Genomic DNA, 26319 nt, shown 5'->3' on the forward strand with positions numbered 1-26319 from the left:
AGGGTCCCTACATTCATATCCCAGTACCCCCTGACACATACTCACAAAGATTCTGTATAAAATTAAGAACAATAACCCTTTGTTTTATATACTATAGTTGTTCCTATTTATAACATGCCATTCAGACAATATAAATTTTTAATTGTGAATTCTGGCAATATTTTTTCATGATTTGCATGAGTCATTCCTTCAAAAAATATTTTTTGTGTTCCTCTTGCATTATGTTAACTACTGTGCCAGATACTGAGGATAAACAGTGAACAAGAATATTAGTTTCTATTGAGAACTTTCTTAGTACTTGCTGTAAGTTCCATACATATTTCCACTCATTTACAGGTAAGGAAATGAAAGAACAGAGGTTAAGTAACTTAGTCAAGGTCACAGATCCAATAGGTAAGGAGCCAAGATATAAATCTAGAACAACATTTTAATTACTATTCTGTGCTATACTGTACTGCTTCCTGACAGCAGATAGACATGCCCATGTTCTCAAGAAGCTTATATTAACAGATTATTGCAAATATGATGAATAGGGGCTGAGGCTATAGTTCAGTGGTGTAGCACTTGCCTTGCACATGTGAGGCACTGGGTTTGATCCTCAGTGCCACATAAAAATAAATAAATAAATAAAATAAAGTTATTGTGTCCATCTACAACAAAAATTTTTTTTAAATAATATGATGAGTAGTACAGTGTTGGGTGCCAGAGGAACATATAACAGGAGAACAAACCTAACTCGTAGAGAACTGAAGACCATGAAAAACTAAGCATGTGCATGTTTAAACAATCCTTTTCAACTTCATGACTGTAAACTGCCACTTAAATTTTTAAGGTTTTATTTTTTATTATTTAGATCTTCAGTACAATATTTTGAAACATGGCCGATATTGAGATCTAACCTTGTTTGTAGACAATATTAGACAGTAGTTTCAACTTGTTGAATATTATCTCTCTCAACTTAAGGAAATGTCACCTTTATCATACTGAACTTCCAAAAAAATATCAAGCTGGTTTGTTTCCATTTTTCACAATTCTATTTTTTATTGTGGTAAAAACATGCATTTATCCCTTTTGAAGTGTACAATTCAGCAGTGTTAACTCTGTTCACATTGTTGTGTAATGGATCTCTAAAACTTTTTCATCTTGCAAAAGTGAAACTCTATATCCATCAAACAACTCTATTTTCTCTTCCCCTCGGGTCCTAGAAATCACCACTTTGTGACCATGAGTCTCACTACTCTAGACAGATCGCGTACGTAGAATCATCTGGTATTTGACCTTTTGTGACTGACTTATTTCAGTTAGTCTAATGTCCTAAGGTTCACCAGTGTTGTAGTATGTGATTTCTTCTTTCTCATAACTGACCAATATTTCATAGTATTTCTATACCATAATTTCTTAACCCATTCATCTGTCAGTGGACATTTGGGCTGTTTCCAGCCCTTTGCTATTGTGAATAATGGTACAGTAAATACAGGTATGCAAATATTTTCTCAAAATCCTGCTTTTTGTTGTTTTGGTTGTGTACCCAGAAATGGAACCTCCAAACTGTTTTTTGTAGTAGCTGCTGTACCATTTTACATTCCCACCGCAATGCACAAGAACTCTAATTTCTTTACATCTTTGCTAACACTTGTTATTTTGTACGTATTGACTATCCTAATGTATGTGTGATGACATCTTATTTTGGTTTCGATTTTCATGTTTCTAACAATTACAGATGTTGAATGTCTTTTCATGTTTATTGGATATTTGTATATCTTATTTCAAGTCCATTACTGCTGCTATAACCAAATACCTTACTCTAGGAAATTTATAAACAACAAAAACTTGTTTCTCATGATCTTGAGACTAGGAAGTCCAAGATCAAGGCACCAAGATCCTGGTGAGGATCTTCTCCTCATAGATGGAAACTTCTCTGGGTCCTCATATTGTAAAAAGCAGAAAACAGACTCCTTTAAATTCCTTTTATAAAAGCCCTATTCCCACTCATGATCATCTGCTAAAGTCCCACCTCATAATACTATCACACTGGGTATAAGGTTCCAGTATATGAATTTTGAGAGAACATAAACTTTCAGCATAGCAAAGCCTTTTACAATTTTTTAGTTGGAGTGTTTAAAATTTTTTTATTGTATTATAGGAGTTCTTTATATTATTCTCATATGAGATAACATGCAATTATGTCCTCCCATTCCAAGGACTGACATTTCACTCTGTTGTTTGTTCATTTGTTGCACAGCAGTTTTTAAGTTTGATGTACTCCCTTTGGTCTATATTTGCTTTTGTTACCTGTGATTTTGACGTAATATCCAAGAAATCTTTGCCAAATTCAATGTAATGAACCTTTCCCTGACTTTATTTTTGTGCATGTGGATATTCAAAAGACTTGACAAGAATAATTTTAGAGGAGAAGTTTATTTGGGGGCTCATGGTTTTAGAGGTCTCTGTCCATAGTTGGCCAACTCTGTTGCTCTGGGCTGGAGGGGAGATAGAACATAAGTTGGAAAGGCGTGGCAGAGGTAAATAACTAGGAACATGGCACTGGGAAGCAGAGATAGTCTCCACTCACCATGTACAAAATATATACCCCAAAGGCATGCACCTAGTGACTTACGTCCTCCAGCCGCACCCTATCTACCTACAGTTACCAACCTGTTAATCCCTATCAGAGTATTAATGCACTGATTCGATTAACACCCTTATTACCCAATCCTTTCACATTCAAACTTTCTTACATTGTCTCACACAGGAGCTTCTGGGGGGCACCTAATATCTAAACCACAACACCTTGTTAAAGATAATTGGACCATATATGTGAAGGCTTATTTCTGGAATTTCCATTTGTTCCTTTGGTATGTGTTTGTCTTTTTCCCAGTACCACATTGATTTGTTTACTGCAGCTTTCTAATGTTTTAAATCAGGAACTGTGAAGCCTACAGCTTTGTTTTTCTTTCTCAACATTGTTTTGTCTATTTGGTGTTCCTCAGTATTCCATTTGAATTTTAGGGTTTTTTTTTTTTTTCTATTTCTACAAAAAAATCCCATTAGGATTTTAATAGGGATTGCATTGAATCTATGGATCACTTTGGGTAGTATGAACATGCTGATAATGTTAAGAATTCCAGTCATGCACACAGGATATTTTTCCATTATGTCTACTTTTCTTTCAACAATATTTTGTACAAGTCTTTTACCTTCTTAGTTGCATTAATTTCTACTTTTTTCTTTTTATGCTACTGAATAAATGGAACTGTTTTCTAAATTTTCATTTCTGATTTTTCATAGTATATGAAACACAACTGATTTTTTAGTTTTGATTTGGTACCCTGCAACTTTGATGAAATTATTAGTTCTAAGTTTTTTATGAAAATGTTAATTTTCTGCATATATGATCATGCCATCCATGAAAAAGAATAATTTTATTTTTTCTTTTCCAATATGTGTGCCTTTTATTTCTTTTTCTTGCCTAATTTCTCTGGTTAGGACTTCCAGTACCATGAAAATAGAAATGGAGAGAATGGACAGCCTTACATTGTTCCTGACTTTAATGAGAAAGTTTTCAGTTTTGTACCATTCAGTAGTTGGCTGTGGGCTTGTCATATAAAACTATTATTATGTTGAGGGAATTTGCTTCTATTACTAGTTAAAGTTGAGTGATTTAATCATGAAAGAGTGTAGGATCTGTAGAATGCTTTTTCTGCACCAAATAAGATATTATGTGATTTCTGTTCTTCATTCTGTTAATATGCTACATTACAATGAAAGATTTTTGTATATTGAACCCTTTACATTCCAGAGATAAATCCAACTTGGACATGGTATGTAATCCTTTTGATGTGCTATTGAATTCAGTTTGCTAGTATTATGTTGTGAATTTTTGCATATTCATCAGGGAAATTGCCGTATGTCTTTTATAGTATCCTTTGCTTTGGTATAAGGGTAATACTAACCTCATAAAAATTAGTTTAGAAGCATTCCTTCCTCTTCAATTTTTTCAAAGAATTTGAAAAGTATTAGTGTTAATTCTTCTTTATGTACTTAGTAGAATTCTGAAGTGAAGACATCTTGTCCTGAGATTTTCTTTGTTGGGAGTTTTTTATTCCTGATTCAGTTATTATTTATAGTTCCATTCTGGTTTTTAATTTCATGTTTTAGTCTTAGAAGGTTGTAGAAATTTGTTCATTTCTCCTAAATTATTCAATATGTTGGTGCATACTTGTTTGTAGCAGACTCATAATATCTTTTTTATTTCTGTGGCATCCATTGCCTTCTCTTTCATTTCTGATTTTTTTATTGGCATCTTCTTTTTTTCTTAGGTAGTCAAAGGGTTTGTCAGTTTTGTAGATTTTTCAAAGAACTTTTAGTTCTATTGTTTTTTTCTTCTTTTATCTGGATTCCATTTTTGTTTCCACTCCAACCTTTTTTATTTCTTTCCTTCTGCTCACATTGGTTTGAATTTGTTCTTCTTTTTCTAGTTCCTTGAGGTATAAAGTTAGGTTGTTGAATTGACATATTTCTTTTTATTTAATATACATGATTACCTCTATATACTTCCTTCTTAGTATTTCTTTCACTGTATCCTTTAAGTAGTTTGGGTATGTTGTGTTTGTTGTTGTTTCTCTTTTGTTTGTTTTTTTGTTTGCAGTACTGGGGATTCTACCCAGGATCTTGTACATGCAAGGCAAGCACTTTACCTCTGAGCTACAACCCCCATCCTTTTTATAAATTTTTGGTTTGAGACACTGAGTTGTCCAGCCTGGTCTTGAACTTGTGATCCTCCTGAGTAACTGGGATTACATTCTTATTGTCTCAAGAAATTTTCTGATTTTTTATGATTTCTTCTTTGACCCATTGGTTGAGGGTATGGTTTCATTTCCACGTTTATGAAGTTTCCTACTTTCCTTCTGCTATGACTTTTTCATTTCATTCTACTGTGGTATGATTCCAATCTTCTTAAATGTATTAAGTCTTGTTTTGTGACCTAACCTGTCATCTATCCTGGAGAAGGTACTTGTGTGTACTTGAGAAGAATGTATATTTTTTTGTTGTTGGCTGAAGTATACTGTACATGTCAGTTCCATCCAGTTAAACTATAATGTTTCAAAGTCATCTACCAAGTGTGGTGGAACATCCCTGTAATCCCAGCAACTTGGGAACACCTGTTTTCTAATTGATCCTCCATGAGTGTTTTAGTCAGTTTTTGTGTCTCTGTCACCAAATACCTGACAAGAACAACCTAGAGGAGGAAAAATTTATTTCAGAAGTCTCAGTCCATAAATTCGGACTCCATGACTCTGGGTCCAAGGTGAGACAGTTTATCACTGGGCGAGGGCCCAGTGGAGAAAGCTTCTCAGCTCAAGATAGGGTCAGGAAACAGAGAGAAGGAGGGAGGAAGGGGCCCCAGGGAAGATATGTGCTTCCAGGGCACACCCTCAGTAACCCACCTCCTCTAGGCATACCGCACCTGCCTAGAGTTCCAACCTATTCATTCAAACTGGAATAAACTGATAAATTACAGCAATTGTTTTATTTCTGAATATTGCTGCAGAAACAGGAGCTTTGGAGGAACACCTTAAATCCAAACCATAACACTGTAGTTGTTCTATTATTGAAAGTGAACTATTAAAGTTTCCTACTCTTCTGGCATGGCTAGTTCTTCCTTCAGTTATGTCAAAATTAGTTTCATATATTTGGATGCTCTGCTTCTAGGTGCATATATATTTATAATTGTCATATTCTTCATGAATTGTCCCTTTTATCATTTATATAAAGTCCTCATCTCTTGTGATAGCATTTGACTTAAGGTTTATCTTGCTTATTATAAGTGTGGATACTCCTGTTCTTTTTTGGTTACCTTTTATTTGGAATATCCTTTCCATTTTTCACTTTCAGCTTATGTGTTTCCTTAGATCTAAACTGAGTTTGTTGTAGAGAACATGTATTTTAATCTTGATTTTTTAATCTGTTCAATCAATTGATGACTTTTGATTGTGGAATTAACTCATTAACATCCAAAGTACTTAATAGTGAGAAGGACTTACCTTTGCCATTTTACTGTTTTCCCTCTTGTACCTATTTCATCCCTCTTTTCCTCTCTTGCTTCCTTACTTTGTGTTTCACTGTTTTGTTGTTTTAATTTGTTCTGTTTGTTTTTTGTTTTTGTAATAACATGTTCTGATTTTTTTCTTTCATTTGTGTATCATTCATAGGTCTTTTATTTGTGGTTATTATAGAATTACATAAAAACATCTTACAGTTATAACAATCTATTTTATACTAATAACAGTGTAACATCAATAATATGTAAAACGTCTACATTTCTTTCTCTGCATTTTATGTTATTGATTAACCTATTGTGTCTTTTTACACTGTATGGTCATTTGCATTGTTCAAAGTTATTTTTTCATTTTTTCTTTTAAATTCCATAACTGAATTAAAAATCCTTTACTTGCCACCATGACAGTAGTACAGGATTTTATATTTATATATTTACCTTTAATATAAAAGTTTATATTTTGTATGCTTGGGTACTTTCATCTAATGTTCTTTCATTTCTACTAGAAGAACTCCCTTAACATTTCCCGCAAGGCAGCTCTTGTAGTGATGAACTTTCTGTTTTTATTTATCTGGGGAATTTTTTATTTCTCCTTCTCCTCCTAGTCTTCCTCGTCCTCCTCCTCGTCCTCCTCCTTCTTCTTCTTTTTTGGATGGGTGTAGTGAACTTTATTGATGACATGTGACAGTAGGGCTCCCTCAGCCCCTCCCCTTCTCTAGGGGGTCTGAGATAGAGATTGGGAGGGAGGGGAGATTCTCAGTGTACTAAGGGACTGAGTTAGGGGCAGGGACTCCCCAGCAGCAGAGGGCCTCTCTCTTCCTCTGTGTTCTCTTACTCCTTGGAGGCCATGTGAACCATAAGGTCCACCACTCTGTTACTATAGCCAAATTCATTGTCATATGAGGAAATGAACTTGACAGAGTGGTCACTGACGGCAATTCTGGCCCCAACATCGAAGGTGGAAGAGTGGTTATCACTGTTAAAGTCTCAGGAGACGACTTGGTTCCCTGTGTAGCCCAGGAGGCCCTTGACGGGGCCCTCTGATGCCTACTTCACCACCTTATTGATGTTATTGTATTTGGCAGCTCTTTCCAGTGACAGGTCAGACCCACAACTGACATGTTGCAATGGGCACATGGAAAGCTATACCAGTGAGTTTCCTGTTCACTTCAGGGCCACAGCCTTGGCAGCACCAGTGGATACAGGGATGATATTCTAGGCAGCCCCACAGCCATCACACCACAGTTTCCTAGAGAGGCCATTCATGGTCTTCTGAGTAGCAGTGATGGCATAGACTGTGGTCATGAGTCCTTCCACAGTGCCAGGGGTTCAGTTGTCATGGATGATCTTGGCCAAGGGGGCTAAGCAGTTCATTGTACAGGAGACACTGCTGATGATCTTGAGGGAGTTGTCATACTTCTCATGGTTTATACACATCACAAACAGGGGGGCATTAGCAGAAAGGGCAAAGATGAAGCACCACCCTTCCCCAAGCTTTCTCATAGTAGTGAAGACACCAGTGGACTCCACAACATGTTCAGCACCAGCATCACCCCATTTGATGTTGACAGGATCTCGCTTCTGGAGATGAACTTTCCATTGATGACATGCTTCCCATTCTCAACCTTTATTGTACCATTGAATTTACCATGGGTAAAATCATACTGGAACATGTAGACCATGTATTTGAGGTCGATTAAGAGGTCACTGATGATACCCATTATGCTAGAGCTGAAAGCAGCCCTGGTGACCTAGAGCCCAACACAACCAAATCTGTTCACTCTGACCATCACCATCATATCTCAGGGATGTAGCTGGCACTACATGGGACAAGATGTGACTATCTGTCAAATGGGGAGGACAGAGAGCCTCTTCTGCATTTTTAAAAGACAGATTTGCTGAATGCTATTCTGAATATTCTTCTTGGTTGGCAGTTTTTTACTTTTGACACTTTGAATATATTATCCCACCTGCTTCTGACTTGCAGGGGTTCTACAGAGAATTCTGCTAGTATTTTATGGAACATTCCTTATATATGACAAGTGACTTCTCTTACTGCTTTCAAATTTCCCTCTTTGTCTTTGACATTTTGACTACAGTGCTTCATTTTAGGTCTCCGAGTTAGCCCACTTGAAGTTCTTTGAGTTTCTTAAATTTGTATGACCATTTCCTCTCAAATTTGGAAAATTTAGGGCAAGTATTCCTTTAACTGGCTTTCTGCCCCTTTTTCACTCTTTACCCTTCTGAAACATCCACAATGTGTACTCTGATGTGCTTATTGGAATTCTGTAAGTCCTTTATGCTCTCTTTGCTTCTCTTCATTTATTTTTCTTTTTGCTCTTTCAACTCAATAATTTCAAATGAACTATCTTCCATTTCACTGAACCTTTCTTATGCTTGATACACTCTACCGTTGAACACCTCTATTGAATTTTCAATTTAGTTATCTTATTTGTTAGCTTCAGATTTTTTGTTCAGATTTTTTGGTTCTTTTTAATAGTTTCTATCTTCTGGTTGTAATTCTCATTTTTTTCAGGCATCATTTCTTGAATTTATTTAGTTGGCTATTAATGTTCTCAGAGTATCTTTAAGATAGTTATTTTGCATTTTTTGTCAAGTAATTCACACATCTCCATTTCTTTAAGATTTGGAGACTTAGTTTGCTCCTTTGATTTTGTTAATGATTCTTTGTATGCCTTGTTTTTTGGTTTTTTTTTTTGTTTGTTTGTTTGTTTTGCAGGGATTTAACACTTGAAAAGACTGCCACCGTTCCCAATATACACAAGACCTTTAGCCTGGTTATCAATTCTGAGGACTTTTTCTGGGATGCATCCTCTCTTGGTTTATGCAAGTAATATTCCAATTAGATTTTCCAGTTTCTTTAAGGGACCCTTTACTCCCTTAGTTATCTGTGGCTCTGATCTCTCCTTTGTTCTCATTAGCACTCAGGTATCTAAAATATACAGGTTTGGAGCCACCTAAGATAGACAAGTACCTCAGGCAACCTCCAAAAAGTTCTATTCTCTTTCCCTTTCACTAGAGAGAAGTGGCAAATTGAGTATTTTCTCCCAGTCTTGCGAACCTGTATGTGTTTGGGTAAGGACCATTATGGGTATAATGCAGTAGCTGTTCTTACTTGTTTCCATGCCACTGTTCTTGGCATTGCACTTGCCTAAGTTACTACAACTTCTTAATTTTCTTATGGCATTCTATAAAGGATTTTGGACTATATATTATTATACGGTCAATGTCTTTGTGGGGGATCCATGGTTGGGGCTTCTCCATCCACCATCTTGCTGGCACTACTCTGCTTCTATTACTTTTAATGGAAAAAACATTTCTTTAAAATATAAATTTACATACTTGAACGAGTTCAATAACCAGAGGAGAAACGAACTGTTTCTCTGAGGATCAGATATTTTTGTTCATTATTTTTACTTGCTAAGAACTACAAATATGGAAATATGCTATCTGCGGATATAAAATATGTTGGAAACTCAATCAACCCATGGCTATTTCTAGGTTTAACCCTGGAATAGAATTATGTTACATTGTTGTTGTTCTTTTTACATTTAAGTGATTTGTTTACTTTGCATAATAGCACATCACATCAGAAAAGAAGGATTAATATAACCCTTACCAGACATGTGCTAAGTACTACAAATACTTCCTTTTCAGTCTCTCTTTTCTTTACCTCACCTAATCTTGTAGTTTGGGGTGGGTAAAGGGAGCCATTGTTACTTATTACTGCTTTGTTTTCTGACCCATTTATACAATGGAAATTTCTGAGTTGTGTATATTTATTAAATTATGTGAATGTACACATTTAATTTCAAATAGATCTAAATAGGTTTTCACATTCACTATTAAAGGTTCAATTTTGTGTATTTGTTCTGTAAAATGTTACCTTTCTTCGTGAACCACCTAGCTTTGATTTTCTGATGTGTAGTGTGTGTGAAAAGTTTCCCTTATTGTGTGCCCTTACAGGTAGTATACTTGATAATATTCTATCATCTTTGCGGGACATACTTGTTGGTGTGCTGGTAGGAACTATTTTGGGATGTTTTATTCGATATTTTCCAAGTGATGATCAGGTAAATAAAAAAGTTAATCTGTTGTGTAGAATTTTGGTGTGTTAGTTAGCTTTCTATCACTATTATGAACCTGAGATCATTGAATTATAAAAGAAAAGGTTTATTTTGGTTAACAGTTCTGGAGATTCTAGTCCACCATCAATTAACCCCATTGATTCTGGGTGTGTACATGTCATGGCGGGCACATGGCAGAGCAAACCCATTTACATCATGATCCAGGGAGCAGAAAAGATAGGAAGGGAATAGGGGTCCCACAGTCTCCTTCGTGAGCATATGCCCTAAGGGTCTGAAGACTCCCACAAGGCCCCCACCTCCCAAATGTTCTACCATCTCCCAGTAGCCCCACACTGGTGAACAAGCCTTTAACACATGGGCTTTTGGGAGACATTAAACATCCAAACCATAGCATGTGGTATTAGACATTTCTTTCCACAATTTGAACTTTTGGAAGACCTTTGAAATATTAAATTTCATACTTAACTCTCTTTCCCCAAAAGTAATCAACATTGCCTCTATACTTAAATTAGAACACAATAGTGATTGATACAGGTCAATGGCCTTGATTGATGTCTCTGATGAATAAAGAATTGCAGAAAAGTGCACCTAACTGAAAGTATTCCTCTTCATTCTGTTTCACCCCTTTCTCTTACAAATTGCCTATTGATATTTGTCAGTTTTTCCTAATTTCCCCCAAATTTTCCTTTAAACATCTTGGGGGAAGATAGGTGGTTCCCACTTACCTCTGCTTTATTTTCTGACTTAAATTGCTCTTGCTGTCCTTTGGCAAAGGCAACACTGTTAAACATAAACCTTTCCTGCCCTAAAGGATGTGCCATTACTCTTTATTTCTCTAACTCCCACTCTAACCTACCTATAACTGTTACTTTGACTAAAGAGGTATTTAAAAAATTATTTTTAAGAATTCATTGAGTATGTGGAACTGAAGACTGTATGGGTTTCTCCTTTCTTTGCTTTCAGTTGAAATATTATAACCATTTACTGATGTCACTCTCAGAGATGTATCAGAAGATGAAAGTTTAATGTTTGCAAATTTTGTTACTTGGTAACGTGTGCTGAAATATTTGGTGAGGAAGAAAATCAACATTTTAGATACTACTTAATACAACATTTACAGAGTTGATAGCAAACCGTCAAAAATAAATGATAGATAATGACAAATCTTATATATTTAATGTAAACCAAATTTTAAATATCTATTTCTAGGAAAAAATTTCATTGAAGAGGGCATTCCTTATTTTGAGTATGTGTATTTCTGCTGTCTTAGGCAGCCAACGTATTGGTTTACATGGATCTGCAGGATTATGCACACTAGTGTCGTCTTTCATTGCAGGGACAAAATGGTCCAAAGACAAGGTGAATATTTTTAATACATCATTTTTTAAAGATAAAACAACTAATTTTTATATCTATAATGGACATTTAGAAAATCCCCTTATTCTGTTTGAAAGATGTTTCATTTCCTCAAGGAAGTGTATGAAATCAATTAAGGAAATAAAATATTTAGAAAAAGTGCCTGGAAATATACTAAAATACAATCAAAAGTTGAGTTATAGTATATAGTTGAGTTATGTAATATAATTATATGATCTTTATTAACTTAATTATTTTCTTCATTAAAATTTTATTTGTATAATTAATCTATGAAAATATTCATAAAAGATTAAAGCATACAAAATAAAATGTAAAAGATTCCCTCATCCCACATCATAACTAAACATCCAACTTCCTTCCCCAAATTAAGCATTTGTTCTGCCCAAACCTTTATTTGTAAACATTTAGATCTTTTCAGTTTTTTGATGGTACTGCTATGAACAGTTTTATTCATGTGTCTTATTGCATACATACAAATACTTTTCATGTATACAAATACTTCTGTAGGATTAAGTTCCTGGAAATGGAATGTCTATGTTAAGAAATAGTCTCTTTTTACTTTGCTGGGTACTGCTAAATTACACTCCTGCCAACAGTACAGAGAGTATGTAATATCTCATTTAGTTCTATTTTTTAACAGTCAGATGACTAAAAATCTACATGATGTTATCTTTATTTACATTTCTCTTAATTAGTAGTGGACAAAGTTTCATCTATTCTTCATTAACTCCCTATTGAATTCTTGGCCTATTCTTATAGGATTATTTGCCTTTTGTTTCTAATTTATTGTTTCTGTATATGCTAGGACCACTGCTCCTATATTTTATATCATATAATTTTTGCTTATCTTCAACTTTGTTTATGTTGTGTTTTATGTGAAAGTAAAACTTTCTATAGCCACACCTATCCATTTTTCCTTTTTGGTTCTGGATTCTACTTTTTGTTTAAGGACTATCCTCATCCAAGATTATAAGATTATAAACATCATAAAGATATACTATTTTCTATATCATCATCTAATACTTTGGTGTTTATCACTTATTTATTTTAGCATTCAGTTTTTTAATCCACCTGGAATTTATCTTTGTGAATGCTGTGAAGTAAGGCAATAGGAACACCTGTGTATGTCTATGTATTCATAGATACGTATATATTTATATATAACAGATATGCATGGACATAAACACATGTATATATGTGTATATATATGTATACATACATATTGGATAGTCAATTTTCACTGAATTATTTGTTTGTTAACCCATTAATTGTTCAGTTTTGTTTTGTTTTTGTTTTGGTATTGGGATTCGAACCCAAGTGTGCTTTACCACTTCTACATCCCCAGTCCTTTTTATTGTTTGAGACAGAGTCTAAGTTGCTGAGGCCGGCCTCAAACTTGCAATTCTCCTACCTCAGCCTCCTGAGTAACTGGGATTATAGGCATGTGCCATTATACCCAGCAATTATTCGGTTTTGTTAAATGCATCTTTTAACATAAGTTCAATTCTGAACTCTCTATCCTTCCTCTCTATTCCATCCTCATGCCAATACCACTCTAGTTTAAATCACTGCAGTTTTATGTCTCAAAATCTAATGTAGAAGTTATCCCCATTAAACTGCTTCTTAATGTATTTCTTGGCTATTCCTGCCCATTATTCTTTCTTAGATTAATTTTAGAATCAGCTTGAGAGTTCCCTACCCAAAATGTAGACCCAAAATGTATTCCAATATAATCATGATTATAAAACTAATTAAGTAGTTAAATAATGAAGGAAATACAATTTAAAAGTAAAATGAAAACTACTAGAATTCCTTTGTATATGATAGAAGAAATAAAAATGAATACTTTTAAATATTAAAAGTAATAAATAGGATAATATGCTATGAGAAATAATATTTTTTGTTTTTATTTTTTTAACTTTACTTTTACAAATGATTATCAGAAAACTCAATCTTAAAGGGAAATGTTATGAAGATAGCTTATGTCCTAAGCAAGAGTCATCAGAATTCTTATGTATCTTCTGTATTGGATGACAAGTCCAGATTGAGACTAAAATCTCTTCCTCCAAAATCCTAGAGAAGAGCCAATATGTTTTCCTACCAACTGGGGCCTCTCCTGTAATCTTTTAATTGGGAAGTGGCACTGGGAGAGAATCCTCCTCAGAAAGGGGAAACAGGCAACTAAAAAATCTAATATACATTTTGTTTGGGTTTTAAGAAAAAAAATAATTTTGAGGTAATAACCATGAGTCCTTTGGAAGCAGGTCTAACAGCATATCAGTTTTTTTTTTTTTTTTCCGGTAGCCTGTATCATCTCAGTATTCACTCTCAGGGCATTGGATTTCCTATTCATAGTTAGTAGAGATCTTCTCCACCTCCTTCTAAGAGCTCAAATGTTTGCATGAGCTGAGTATGTTCTCATCAAGCATAATATGATTCTCTTAATTAAGTTACCTTACAAAGAAAAGCTGGAACTCTGTCTGAATATTTCTGAAACTCCACAAAGATCTCACTTTTTGTGTGACCTAATGACCAAATAATATTGTTTATTTTATATTTTGTAGGTTTCTTTTAATTTTTACTTAAATAATTGCACAAAATTGTCGTACTCAGTTTTTATTAATTAGGTCTTAGCATTTCTCCTAAAAATAAATTATCTTAAGTTTATTAAATGTTAAGAGTAACTTTAAGGGAACTGGAGAATATTATGCTAAGTGAAATAAGCCAGTCCCAAAGAACCAAAGCCTGAACGTTTTCTCTATGCAGAAGATATGCAGAAGCTATTTCACAATAGTGGGGGGTTGGCTAGGGAAGAATAGAGGTACTTTGGATTAGACAGAGGAAAGTGAACAGAGAAGAGGAGGTAAGGGGGTAGGAATGATAGTAGAATGAATCAGACATTACTGCCCTATGTGCATATATGATTACATGACCAGTGTAAGTCTACATTATGTACAACCAGAAGAATGAGAAGTTATACTCCATCTGTGTATGATGTGTCAAAATGCATGCTACTGTCATGTATAACTAAATAGAACAAATTTTAAAAAGAATTTTGAAAAGTAAATTTCTCAAATGCAACTATCTTTACTCACAAAAACTATAAATATATTTCTCTTTTACACAGATTAGAGTCCAAAATATTGTTGCAAATACCTGGGATATTTTTCAACCTCTTCTTTTTGGTTTAGTTGGATCAGAAGTAACTGTTTCAGCTCTTGAATCAAATACTATTGGTAAGAATAATTAAAGCACAAAAGATATAAGATTCAAAAATATTTTTAAAAAAACCATAAATACTTTTCATTTTTTTCTAATAATGTATCTTTGGCTACAAGAACCTTCTTCAGAAACTCATGTATGTGCTCTTCCTTGACCCTGTTTTTGTTTTTGCTTTTGCTTTTTGTTTGTCTGTTTTTTGTTTTTTAACCAAAGACAGTACGTAATATCTTCCCTGAGTGATCTGATGAATTAGAGATTAAGACTTCTTTTCTTAGGTAAATATAGATACCACCAGGTATTTTCATTTAAGAGCATTCCAAAACATGTCTATTAGTTCAGAATTGCAGAAGTTCAATACAAAAATCTATTAGTTCAGAATAGAGTAAATGTCATGAGTCTCATTTCTCATGGAACTCCCACCATCAGATAGTCTCTGGCACTTCATGTCAAAGCCTCAATGATATTTGCATTCTTTATAATTATTATTTTACTGAAAAGTAGACATAAAGTAGCAACAATTTTAAAACATTTTCAAAAATTTTAAAAATGATATCTCTAGGCACAAAGAACCACTTCTTCCCAATTATTTTGGTGTTTATGTTTGTTTGTATCTGTTACAGGCATTTGTGCTGTTACCTTGATTTTGGCAGTATGTGTTCGAATTTCAGTCACATTTGTATTGATGTGTTTTGCTGGTTTTACTTTTAAGGAGAAAATATTTATTGCTTTAGGGTGGATGCCCAAAGCAACAGTCCAGGTAAGAAATACTAAATCATTGTAATAATTTTAATTTTCATGATTTTTTAATAATTCTTAATGAAAAGTATTTCTCCAGTCACAAAATGCACAAAATGTATGTAATTTAACCTTACTTTTAAAATGTTTGACTGATAACTGTTAAAATTAACTTTTTAAAAATGTTTCAGAAGCACTTAATTTGAAATTTAAAAATGTACACTTCATGACAAATACTTCCTAAGTTTTATGCAAATATTTTTCTACTTTCCTAAAATATAAATTAAGAATATATTTTCTATTCTGCTGAATATTATAGAGTTAAATGTTATGATTTTAAAGTGGAAACACATTTTTTTATCTTTCCTAAAGAAAGGGTTCTTTTCTAACCCTGCCACTCATTCCACCACATGAATGCCTATATATTGTTTTTAATTATACATTTATTTTTATGACTATTTGGTTTTTTTATTTATTTTTATTATTATTGTATACAAATGGGATACATGTTGTTTCTCTATTTGTACATGGAGTCAAGGCATACCATTTGTGTAATCATACGTTTACATAGGGCTATGATTCACTATTTTTTTCCCTTCCCCCCCACCCCTCCCACCACTCTTTTCCCTCTATATAGTCCTTCTTTCCTTCATTTTTACCACACTCATTATCTCTAACCCTAAACCTAACCCTAAACCTAATGCTAACCCCTCCCACCCCCCATTATATGTCCTCATCCACTTATCAGTGAGATCATTCGTCCTTTAGTTTTTTGAGATTGGCTTATCTCACTTAGCATGATATTCTCCAGTTTCATCCATTTGCCTGCAAATGCCATAATTTTATCATTCTTCATTGCGGAGTAATATTCCTTTGTATATATATGCCACAGTTTCTTTATCCATTCATCAACTGAAGGGCATCTAGGTTGGTTCCACAATCTGGCTATGGTGAATTGAGCAGCAATGAACATTGATGTGGCTGTATCTCTGTGGTATGCTGATTTTAAGTCCTTTGGGTATAGGCCAAGGAGTGGGATAGCTGGGTCAAATGGTGTTTCCATTCCAAGCTTTCTGAGGAATCTCCATACTGCTTTCCAGAGTGGCTGCACTAATTTGCAACCCCACCAGCAATGTATGGGTGTTCCTTTTTCACCACATCCTCACCAACACCTATTGTTGCTTGTGTTCTTGATAATCACCATTCTAATTGGGGTGAGATGAAATCTTAGGGTAGTTTTGATTTGCATTTCCCTTATTACTAGGGATGTTGAACATTTTCATATATCTGTTGATTGCTTGTACATCTTCTTCTGTGAAGTGTCTGTTCATTTCCTTAGCCCATTTGTTGATTGGATTATTTGTATTCTTGGTGTAGAGTTTTTTGAGTTCTTTATACATTCTGGAAATTAGCGCTCTATCTGAAGTATGGTTGGCAAAGATATTCTCCCACTCTGTAGGCTCTCTCTTCACATTGCTGATAGTTTCCTTTGCTGAGAGAAAGCTTTTTAGTTTGAATCTATCCCAGTTGTTGATTCTTGCTTTTATTTCTTGTGCTATGGGAGTCCTGTTAAGGAAGTCTGATCCTAAGCCAACAAGTTGAAGATTTGGACCTACTTTTTCTTCTATAAGATGCAGGGTCTCTGGTCTGATTCCAAGGTCCTTGATGCATTTTGAGTTGAGTTTTGTGTAGGGTGAGAGATAGGGGTTTAATTTCATTCTGTTGCATATGGTTTTCCAGTTTTACCAGCACCATTTGTTGAAGAGGCTATCTTTTCTCCATTGCATATTTTTGGAACCTTTGTCTAGTATGAGAAAATTGTATTTATTTGGGTTTGTGTCCGTGTCCTCTATTCTGTACCATTGATCTACCTGTCTATTTTGGTACCAATACCATGCCGTTTTTGTTACTATTGCTTTGTAGTAGAGTTGAAGATCTGGTATTGCAATACCCCCTGCTTCGTTCTTGCTACTTAGGATTGCTTTAGCTATTCTAGGTTTTTTATTCTTCCAGATGAATTTCATAATTGCTTGCTCTATTTCTGCAAGGTACATCATTGGGATTTTAATTGGAATTGCATTGAATCTGTATAGCACTTTAGGTAGTATGGCCATTTTGACAATATTAATTCTGCCTATCCAGGAACATGGGAGATCTTTCCATCTTCTAAGGTTTTCTTTAAGTTCTTTCTTTAGTGTTCTGTAGTTCTCATTATAGAGGTCTTTCACCTCTTTTGTGAGATTGATTCCCAAGTATTTTATTTTTTTCGATGCTATTGTGAATGGGGTAGTTTTCCTAATTTCTCTTTCTGAAGATTCATCACTTATGTATAAAAATGCATTGGATTTATGAGCATTGATCTTGTAACCTGCTACTTTACTGAATTCATTTATGAGTTCTAAAAGTTTTCTGGTGGAATTTCCAGGTTCCTCTAAATATATAATCATATCGTCAGCGAACAGGGATAGTTTGAGTTCTTCTTTTCCTATTCGTATCCCTTTAATTTCTTTGGTTTGTCTAATTGCTCTGGCTAGAGTCTCAAGGACGATGTTGAATAGAAGTGGTGAAAGAGGGCATCCCTGCCTTGTTCCAGTTTTTAGGGGGAACGCTTTCAGTTTTTCACCATTTAGAATGATATTGGCCATGGGCTTAGCGTAGATGACCTTTATAATGTTAAGGAGTGTTCCACTACCCCAATTTTTTCTAGTGTTTTGAGCATGAAAGGATGCTGTATTTTATCGAATGCTTTTTCTGCATCTATTGAAATAATCATGTGATTCTTAACTTTAAGTCTGTTGATATGGTGAATGACATTTATTGATTTCCGAATGTTGAACCAACCTTGCATCCCTGGGATAAAACCCACTTGATCGTGGTGCACTATCTTTTTAATATATATTTGTATGCGATTTGCTAAAATTTTGTTGAGAATTTTTGCATCAATGTTCATTAAGGATATTGGTCTGAAATTTTCTTTCCTCGATGTGTCTCTGTCTGGTTTAGGTATCAGGGTGATATTGGCTTCATAGAATGAGTTTGGGAGGGTTCCCTCCTCTTTTATTTCATGGAATACTTTGATGAGTATTGGAATGAGCTCTTCCTTAAAGGTTTTGTAGAACTCGGCTGAGAACCCATCTGGTCTCGGACTTTTCTTTGTTGGTAGGCTTTTGATGACCTCTTCTATTTCATTGCTTGAAATTGGTTTATTTAAGTTGTGTATGTCCTCCTCGTTCAGTTTAGGTAATTCATATGTCTCTAGAAATTTGTTGATGTCTTCGAGGTTTTCTGTTTTGTTGGAGTATAGATTTTCAAAATAGCTTCTAATTATGTTTTGTATTTCAGTCGTGTCTGTTGTGATGTTTCCTTGTTCTTTCCGAATTTTAGTAATTTGAGTTTTCTCCCTCTTTCTCTTTGTTAGTGTGGCTAAGGGTTTATCAATTTTGTTTATTTGTTCAAAGAACCAACTGTTTATTTTGTTAATTTTTCCAATTGTTTCTTTTGTTTCAATTTCGTTGGTTTCGGCTCTGATTTTAACTATTTCCTGTCTTCTACTACTTTTGGTATTGGTCTGCTCTTCTTTTTCTAGGGCTTTGAGCTGTAGTGTTAAGTCGTTTATATGTTGATTTCTACTTCTTTTTTTGAATGCGCCCCATGAAATAAATCTTCCTCTAAATACTGCTTTCATAGTGTCCCAGAAATTTTGGTATGATGTGTCTTTGTTCTCGTTTACCTCTAAGAATTTTTTTATTTCCCTCCTGATGTCTTCTGTTGTCCATTCATCATATAATAGTCTATTATTTAATCTCCAGGTATTGGAGAAGTTTCTGTTTTTTATTCTGTCATTTATTTCTAATTTCAATCCATTATGATCTGATAGAGTACAAGGTAGTATCTCTATCTTCTTGTATTTGCTAACAGTAGCTTTGTGGCATAAAATATGGTCTATTTTAGAGAAGGATCCATGTGCTGCTGAGAAGAAAGTGTATTTGTTCTTTGTTGGATGGTATATTCTATATATGTCTGTTAAGTCTAAATTGTTGATTGTGTTATTGAGATCTATGGTTTCTTGATTCAATTTTTGTTTGGACGATCTATCCAGTGGTGAGAGAGGTGTGTTAAAATCGCCTAGTATTATTGTGTTGTGGTCTACTTGATTTCTGGAATTGAGAAGGATTTGTTTGACGTACATGGATGAGCCAATGTTCGGGGCATAGATATTTATGATTGTTATGTCTTGCTGATTTATGCTTCCCTTAAGCAGCATGTAATGTCCTTCTTTATCCCTTCTGACTAGTTTTGGCTTGAAGTCCACATTATCTGAAATGAGGATGGATACTCCTGCTTTTTTGCTGTGTCCGTGTGCATGGTATGTTTTTCCCCATCCTTTCACCTTAGTCTATGGGTATCTCTTTCTATGAGATGAGTCTCTTGCAGGCAGCATATTGTTGGATTTTTCTTTTTAATCCAATCTGCCAGTCTATGTCTTTTGATTGATGAGTTCAGGCCATTAACATTCAGGGTTATTATTGTGATATGATTTGTATTCCCAGTCATTTGACTCATATTTGTTTTTTGACATGATTTGGTTTCTCCTTTATTTGGCTATTCCTTTAGGCTAGCGCCTCCTGTTGCTGATTTGCATTGTTGTTTTTCATCTCTTCCTCATGGAATATTTTGCTGAGAATGTTCTGTAATGCTGGCTTTCTTTTTGTAAATTCCTTTAGCTTTTGTTTATCATGGAAGGATCTTATTTCATCGTCAAATTTGAAGGTAAGTTTTGCTGGGTATAAGATTCTTAGTTGGCATCCATTTTCTTTCAGGGCTTGGTAAATGTTGTTCCAGGCCCTTCTAGCTTTTAGGGTCTGGATTGAAAAGTCTGCTAATATTCTTATTGGTTTCCCTCTGAATATAATTTGATTCTTTTCTCTCGCGGCCTTTAAAATTCTGTCTTTGTTTTGTATGTTAGGTATTTTCATAATAATGTGCCTTGGTGTGGGTCTGTTGTAATTTTGTATATTTGGAGTCCTATAAGCCTCTTGTACTTGGTTTTCCATTTCATTCTTCAGATTTGGGAAATTTTCTGATATTATTTCATTGAATAGATTGTTCATTCCTTTGGTTTGTTTCTCTATGCCTTCCTCAATCCCAATAATTCTTAAATTTGGCCTTTTCATGATATCCCATAGTTCTTGCAGATTCTGTTCATGATTTCTTACCGTCTTCTCTATTTGGCCAACTTTGTTTTCAAGATTAAATAATTTGTCTTCAATGTCTGAGGTTCTGTCTTCCAGGTGTTCTACCCTATTGGTTATGCTTTCTATGGAGTTTTTAACTTGGTGTATTGTTTCCTTCATTTCAAGTATTTCAGTTTGTTTTTTTTTTCAGTATCTCTAACTCTTTATTGAAATGATCTCTTGCTTCCCGTATTTGGTCTTTTAACTGTTGATTGGTGCGATCATTTAATGCCTGCATTTGCTCTTTCATCTCCTCCTTCAATGCCTGCATTTGCTCTTTCATCTCCTCATTTGCTTCTCTGATTGTTTTAATTATGTACATTCTGAACTCCCTTTTTGACATTTCTTCTGCTGTGCTGTCATTGGGTTTTATTGATGTAAAAAACCCATTTGTTTGTTTGGGACATTTTCTTCCCTTGTTTTCTCATATTGGTCAGATGTCAGTGGGAATCTGAGATATTGCACGTTTCCTCTATTGGCTTATAGTGCCCCAGTAGATTTCCAGTGTAGCACCTCCCAGCCTTCAGTAGCCTAAGTCTTGGAGGAACTTGATAATGCAGTGCTTATGAAGAAAGCTGCCCCTAGCCCCCTACTGGTTCCAGGGCTTGGAGCTGGCTCTGTGCGGAAAGGCTCTCACTGGGGGCCTGCACCGTGCAGCTGGCTGTGTGGGGGGAGCCCACCGCTGGAGTGTAGAAGGCTACCTGGGAAAGACTCTAGCTGCCCTGCCCTGCTCTGATAAGCCACCCCTATCTGTGCCTGCCACCCAGGCCAAGTTTCGCCCAGTAGGGGAGACTCACCCCGTGACTCTATTTTTGTCCAAGTCTCTCAATGCCTCCCCTTCTTGAGTCCTGGGTTCTGGAGCGACTGGAGATGCAGTCACCCTCTAGTCCGCCATCTTGGATCGCCCCATGGAAAGAACCTGCGACCAGAGTGGGCAGAGCCGCCTGGAGAAGTCTCTGGCTGCCCTGCCCTGATCCCAGAGACTGCTTGCGGATCAAAGCTCTCCGTTGGCTCGGGGACTTGTGGCTGGCTCTATGTAGAAAGGCTCTCACTGGGCGGTCTGTTCTGAGAAGCTAGCCTTGAAAGGTGCCTCCCACCACAGGGGTCCAGGCTGCTTGGGGAGGTCTCTGGCTGCCCTGTCCTGGTCCCTGAAGCCGCTTGCAGGCCGGAGCACATCGCGCTGGCTCCGGGACTTGGAGCTTGTTCTGATCAGATGACTATTTGATTAATAATCAAATTCCCTCAATATACTATATCGGAAGGACAGGGACAGTGTCTTATTTTTGGTGTTTTTTTTTTTTTTTTTTTTTTTTTATTATGTTTCCCTAGCATTTAATACAGTGTTGACAGGCAGGAGGAATGTGGAATGCTTACAAAAATGAATGGATAAATGAATGAATGAAAAGGGAGACATTATAGTTTTGCCCTCTTATCCAATGATATTCTCCTCCTACTAAAAGATATTGGTACTCGTTGTTAGACTGCTTATCCTGGCAACAAAATACCTTAATTCCCTGGAAATTTTTTTCTCCATTGTCATTTCAAAACAAGGTTATAAATTTCCATGCAACAAATTCTCTGATATCTGTTAGAAAAACAGGCCCATTAAGACTAGACTGTCTCTTAAATACCATGTTACTTAACTTTAACCTCAGCTAAATTACTTAATTTCTCAGAACCTTGATCCTGAGCATCTACTTCAGATTGGTGTTGTGAGGATTCATTAAATAATCCATGTAAAGTGCTTAGCATAATTCTGGCACATGGGTAGTGCTCATTTAACAATGTTATTGTTTATTTTATCTCACCTTCAAGAAATGTAAATAATGATAACTGTTTTGTTTTTAACTTCTGCCATGGGAGGTTAAAATTTACAAAAGAAATATCTATTCCTCTATTCTCCCTCCTTCCAAAGATACACTTGCAATTATATTAGTCATAATTTTAAAGCAGATATAAGAAGAAATTACCCACTCAAATCCTATGGTATTTTATTCTTTCTTCTTTTTTTTCCCCCTCCATTCTTCGCTGCTGAAATAGAACTGACAAAGCTTCAGTCTTTTCTCTTATTTCTCTATTTAGAGATACTGATGGAAATTAGAGTGGAAAAATAGAAGATATCAAGAGGGTAAATAAAGAATTTAGTTCACAAATGTAAGATTAGTTTGCTAATTGGATTCTTCTAAAGAAATACTACTAAATCTCAGTCATTAAGTGGGAATCATTTATCACCTAATGATAGTTACTATAGATTTGTCAAGAGGATTAAATAAATTAATAAATGTATAGCTTTAAGAATAATGCTTGAAGGCTGGGGTTGTAGTTCAGTGGTAGAGTGCTTGCCTCACACATGGGAGGCACTGGGTTCAATCCTCAGCACCACATAAATAAGTAAAATAAACGTATTGTGTCCATCTACAACTAAGACTATTTAAAAAAATAATACTAATAATACTTGATGAATCCCAGCAGCTCTGGAGACTGAGGAAGGAGGATCACAAGTTCAAAGTCAGCAACTTAGCAAGCCCTAAGCCCTGTCTCAAAATTTAAAGAGTAAAAGGGGCTGGGGATGTGGCTTTGTGGCTAAATGCCCCTGGGTTCAATCCCCAATACCAGAAAAGAAGAGTACTTAACATATGACAAATTCTATATAACTGCGTAAAAATTATTATTAGTGTCACCATTATAATCATCATCTCTTAATAGTAATGATTTCTTGACTGTTCTTTCATGTTTAAAACATTTCATGTTCTTTTCTAAACTTAAGATTCTTTAGAGTTGATTTTCTGACAAATTTATCTTTTTCTTTCTGGCATCTACCACATGGCTTTTGTTCAGTAAACAGAAAATTATCATATAAAAACAATACCACCATTAATCACTCAGGGATATGGAAACTAATCTTAAATTAAGGGCTTCTTTTGCCATAATGTCCCATCTCAGATGAAATGTTTCTATCGTTATGCCATTACTTTGCATCCCCATAGAAGATATATTTGTATTTAATTCCTAAAAATGTCAAGGCAATTTCTTACCTACATAAGTAAATATAAAGAAAGAGGGTTATGCCTCTAAGGTGGGGAACACTTGTAATTCTAGCAATTGGCAGGTTGATCAGGAGAATCACAAGTTTCAAAGTCAATCAGGGTAATTTATGGAGACCCTGCCTCTAAATAAAAAAATTAAAAAAGGGATGAAGATGCAGCTCAATGGGAGAAGGCCCCTAGGTTAAATTCTTGTCTTATGTTACTAAAAATAAATATAATAGATTACCTGCGGGGAGAAAGATAAGAGTCAGTAAGGTCATTCTACAACAGAATTCCCTGGAGGGAATGAGGAACAAGTGAAAAGAGTAAAACTCAAAATTATGTGTATACCTACTATGTGCCAGATGTTCTTTGCATTTTCATATTTAATTCCCACAACCATCCAGTGAAATAAATATTAAGTTAATATTTTTACAATTAATTTGGTCAAGGAGCTTGAGTTACTTTTTAAAAGATCACTGGTGTGGTTGCTGCAAAAATAGAAGTCAAACTCATTATGCCATATTCTAAACCTCTTGTTAGTTCTGTATCACACTACCTCCCAAGAAGGAAGAACAGTAAAAGAATCAAGTCCTAGAGAACGCTGCAAAACCTCAATATTTTCATTCTCTTGTTGCAGCCAAGAACCTAGTCAGGTGTGGTAAAGGCAACTAAGCAAAACTTTGGTTCACTTAGAACTTGTGAGCTTCTGAGGGCAAGTTGAGCACACAAAAGAGAGATTTAAACATGGGGAACCTGAAGGGACAGAAGTACAAAATCAGCCCCAAAATATCCACATGCTGATTTGTCACTGGTATTCTCTTCCTCCACACATATTTGCTAGAAAGAACGTAGAACAAATGAGTAATATGTGAAAAGTACTCAACATTTTTTAGTCTTCTCTTTTTTTCTAACAGTCTAGGGTTAAATTTTATTTATTTTAGCAGAGCCAGCTACTGTTACTATATGTTAACCTTGATTAATATTTTTCTTTATGTCCCATTTCACCCCTACATGCAGGCTGTATTAGGTCCTCTGGCTCTAGAAACAGCAAGGCTCTCTGCACCCAGCTTGGAATCGTATGCGAAGGATGTGATGACAGTAGCATTTTTAGCCATCTTGATCACAGCTCCAAATGGGGCTCTTCTTATTGGCATACTGGGGCCCAAAATACTTACCCGCCATAACGAGCCAGACAAAATAAAACTGCATTTGCCAAATATAGGCCATCATTAAAAAACTTATTTGCTATTGCCCACCTGCTCGTTTTAATGAATCATCTCACATAAAAGAAAAATATTGAAGTACAAATATGTGGAGACTGTACATAGAACCCAGGATTTAGAAAATATGTGATTTCTTTACAGGGCTATTCTCTGATTTTTGCTTCTAAAGTAAATTCAATAAAAACAGTATTAAATGGAATGTTCTCTTAGTATTTACATATTTCAAAAACAAAGTTAATCTGTAAACACCTGAAGAAGATTTAAGTAATTAATAAGGCTGAATTTGATGTCATAAAACAAACTAATTATAAAAAAAATTCACTTAATGACAGAAAGAAAAAACTTGGGATGTTGAACGTGGTAAAATAACCTGTTTCCCAATGGGAGAAGTAGGACCACCCTTCAGTAGTTCAGTCAAAAAGATGATCAGGAAAAGGAAAAAAATATATTAACTTTAAATGGGTAAACTAAATAGGTTTTTTTCTGGCTTTAGTGACTCCCTGAATAAAGAAGTTAAATAAAAGAATGAAAGTCTTTTATTCTTTCTGCAGTGCCCTTAAAAATGAAAGTCTGGTTTAGCAATTTTTAGATGAAACACTAGTAGTAGTTTTTATTTACAGAAATAATATTAAATAGCAAATAGAAAAAAAACTATACATTTTCAATAACTATTTTAAAATCTAGGCATTAAAGGCAGTCTGCAGAAATGAAAGATTAATAGATTTCTCTATGAGTTTCTTTTCCTTAGTAACATAAAATTACTTTCAATTCTGGCTGATTAAATCTGCAGTGCTAATGTAAAGCTTATCAAAGTGTAGTTTCAGTTGATTTCAAGATTATTTACAAGTTCAGAGGAGTCACGGGAAAGCTTTGCAAATGGCCTCGTTGAATAACCTCTTAAAAATTGTTCAGGTTTTTTTGGCAAGGTCTGATGGAAGGAATGAAGATGAGTTTGGTTCCTCTTTTCCTCTTATACACAAGCAAGCTATTAAAATTGCACAAAATATGTAATTTACACATAAATTCGCCAAATGAATCAACTAAGATTTAAGGCCATCAAAACTGTGTCATTTCTATTGAAACTAAGACCTTGAGTATAATATATTACCAAAACTGGCAAAAGTGCAAACATTCCTAGGTAACTCTGGGGAAAGATAAAATAGCTACTTGTTTTAGTTGCATTTTCTTATATACTTTTACGTCAGCACAGACTCCGTGCCTCATTTTCAACTATTTTAATTCTAGTATAGTACTTCAATTTAAAAATTTTTACTGCACAAGTTTTTTGACTAATATTTAAATCATGAGGCCATATCATTGTCACTAATAAGA

General features: G+C 34.9%; 1 protein-coding gene across 1 annotated transcript in view; it reads left to right on the plus strand.

Moving 5' to 3' along the window:
• Window positions 1-24997, plus strand: part of Slc9b1 (solute carrier family 9 member B1) — a 62665-nt gene extending 37668 nt beyond the window's left edge. The window contains exons 7-11 of the mRNA XM_047565997.1: window positions 10046-10152; window positions 11377-11526; window positions 14672-14780; window positions 15387-15523; window positions 24782-24997. Coding sequence (XP_047421953.1) covers window positions 10046-10152; window positions 11377-11526; window positions 14672-14780; window positions 15387-15523; window positions 24782-24997 — 719 coding nt within the window. The remainder of the gene's footprint in view (window positions 1-10045; window positions 10153-11376; window positions 11527-14671; window positions 14781-15386; window positions 15524-24781) is intronic.
• The last annotated feature ends 1322 nt before the right edge of the window (window positions 24998-26319 follow it).

The sequence above is a fragment of the Sciurus carolinensis genome, chromosome 10 (genome assembly GCF_902686445.1).
Source record: "Sciurus carolinensis chromosome 10, mSciCar1.2, whole genome shotgun sequence".
Lineage (NCBI taxonomy): Eukaryota > Metazoa > Chordata > Mammalia > Rodentia > Sciuridae > Sciurus > Sciurus carolinensis.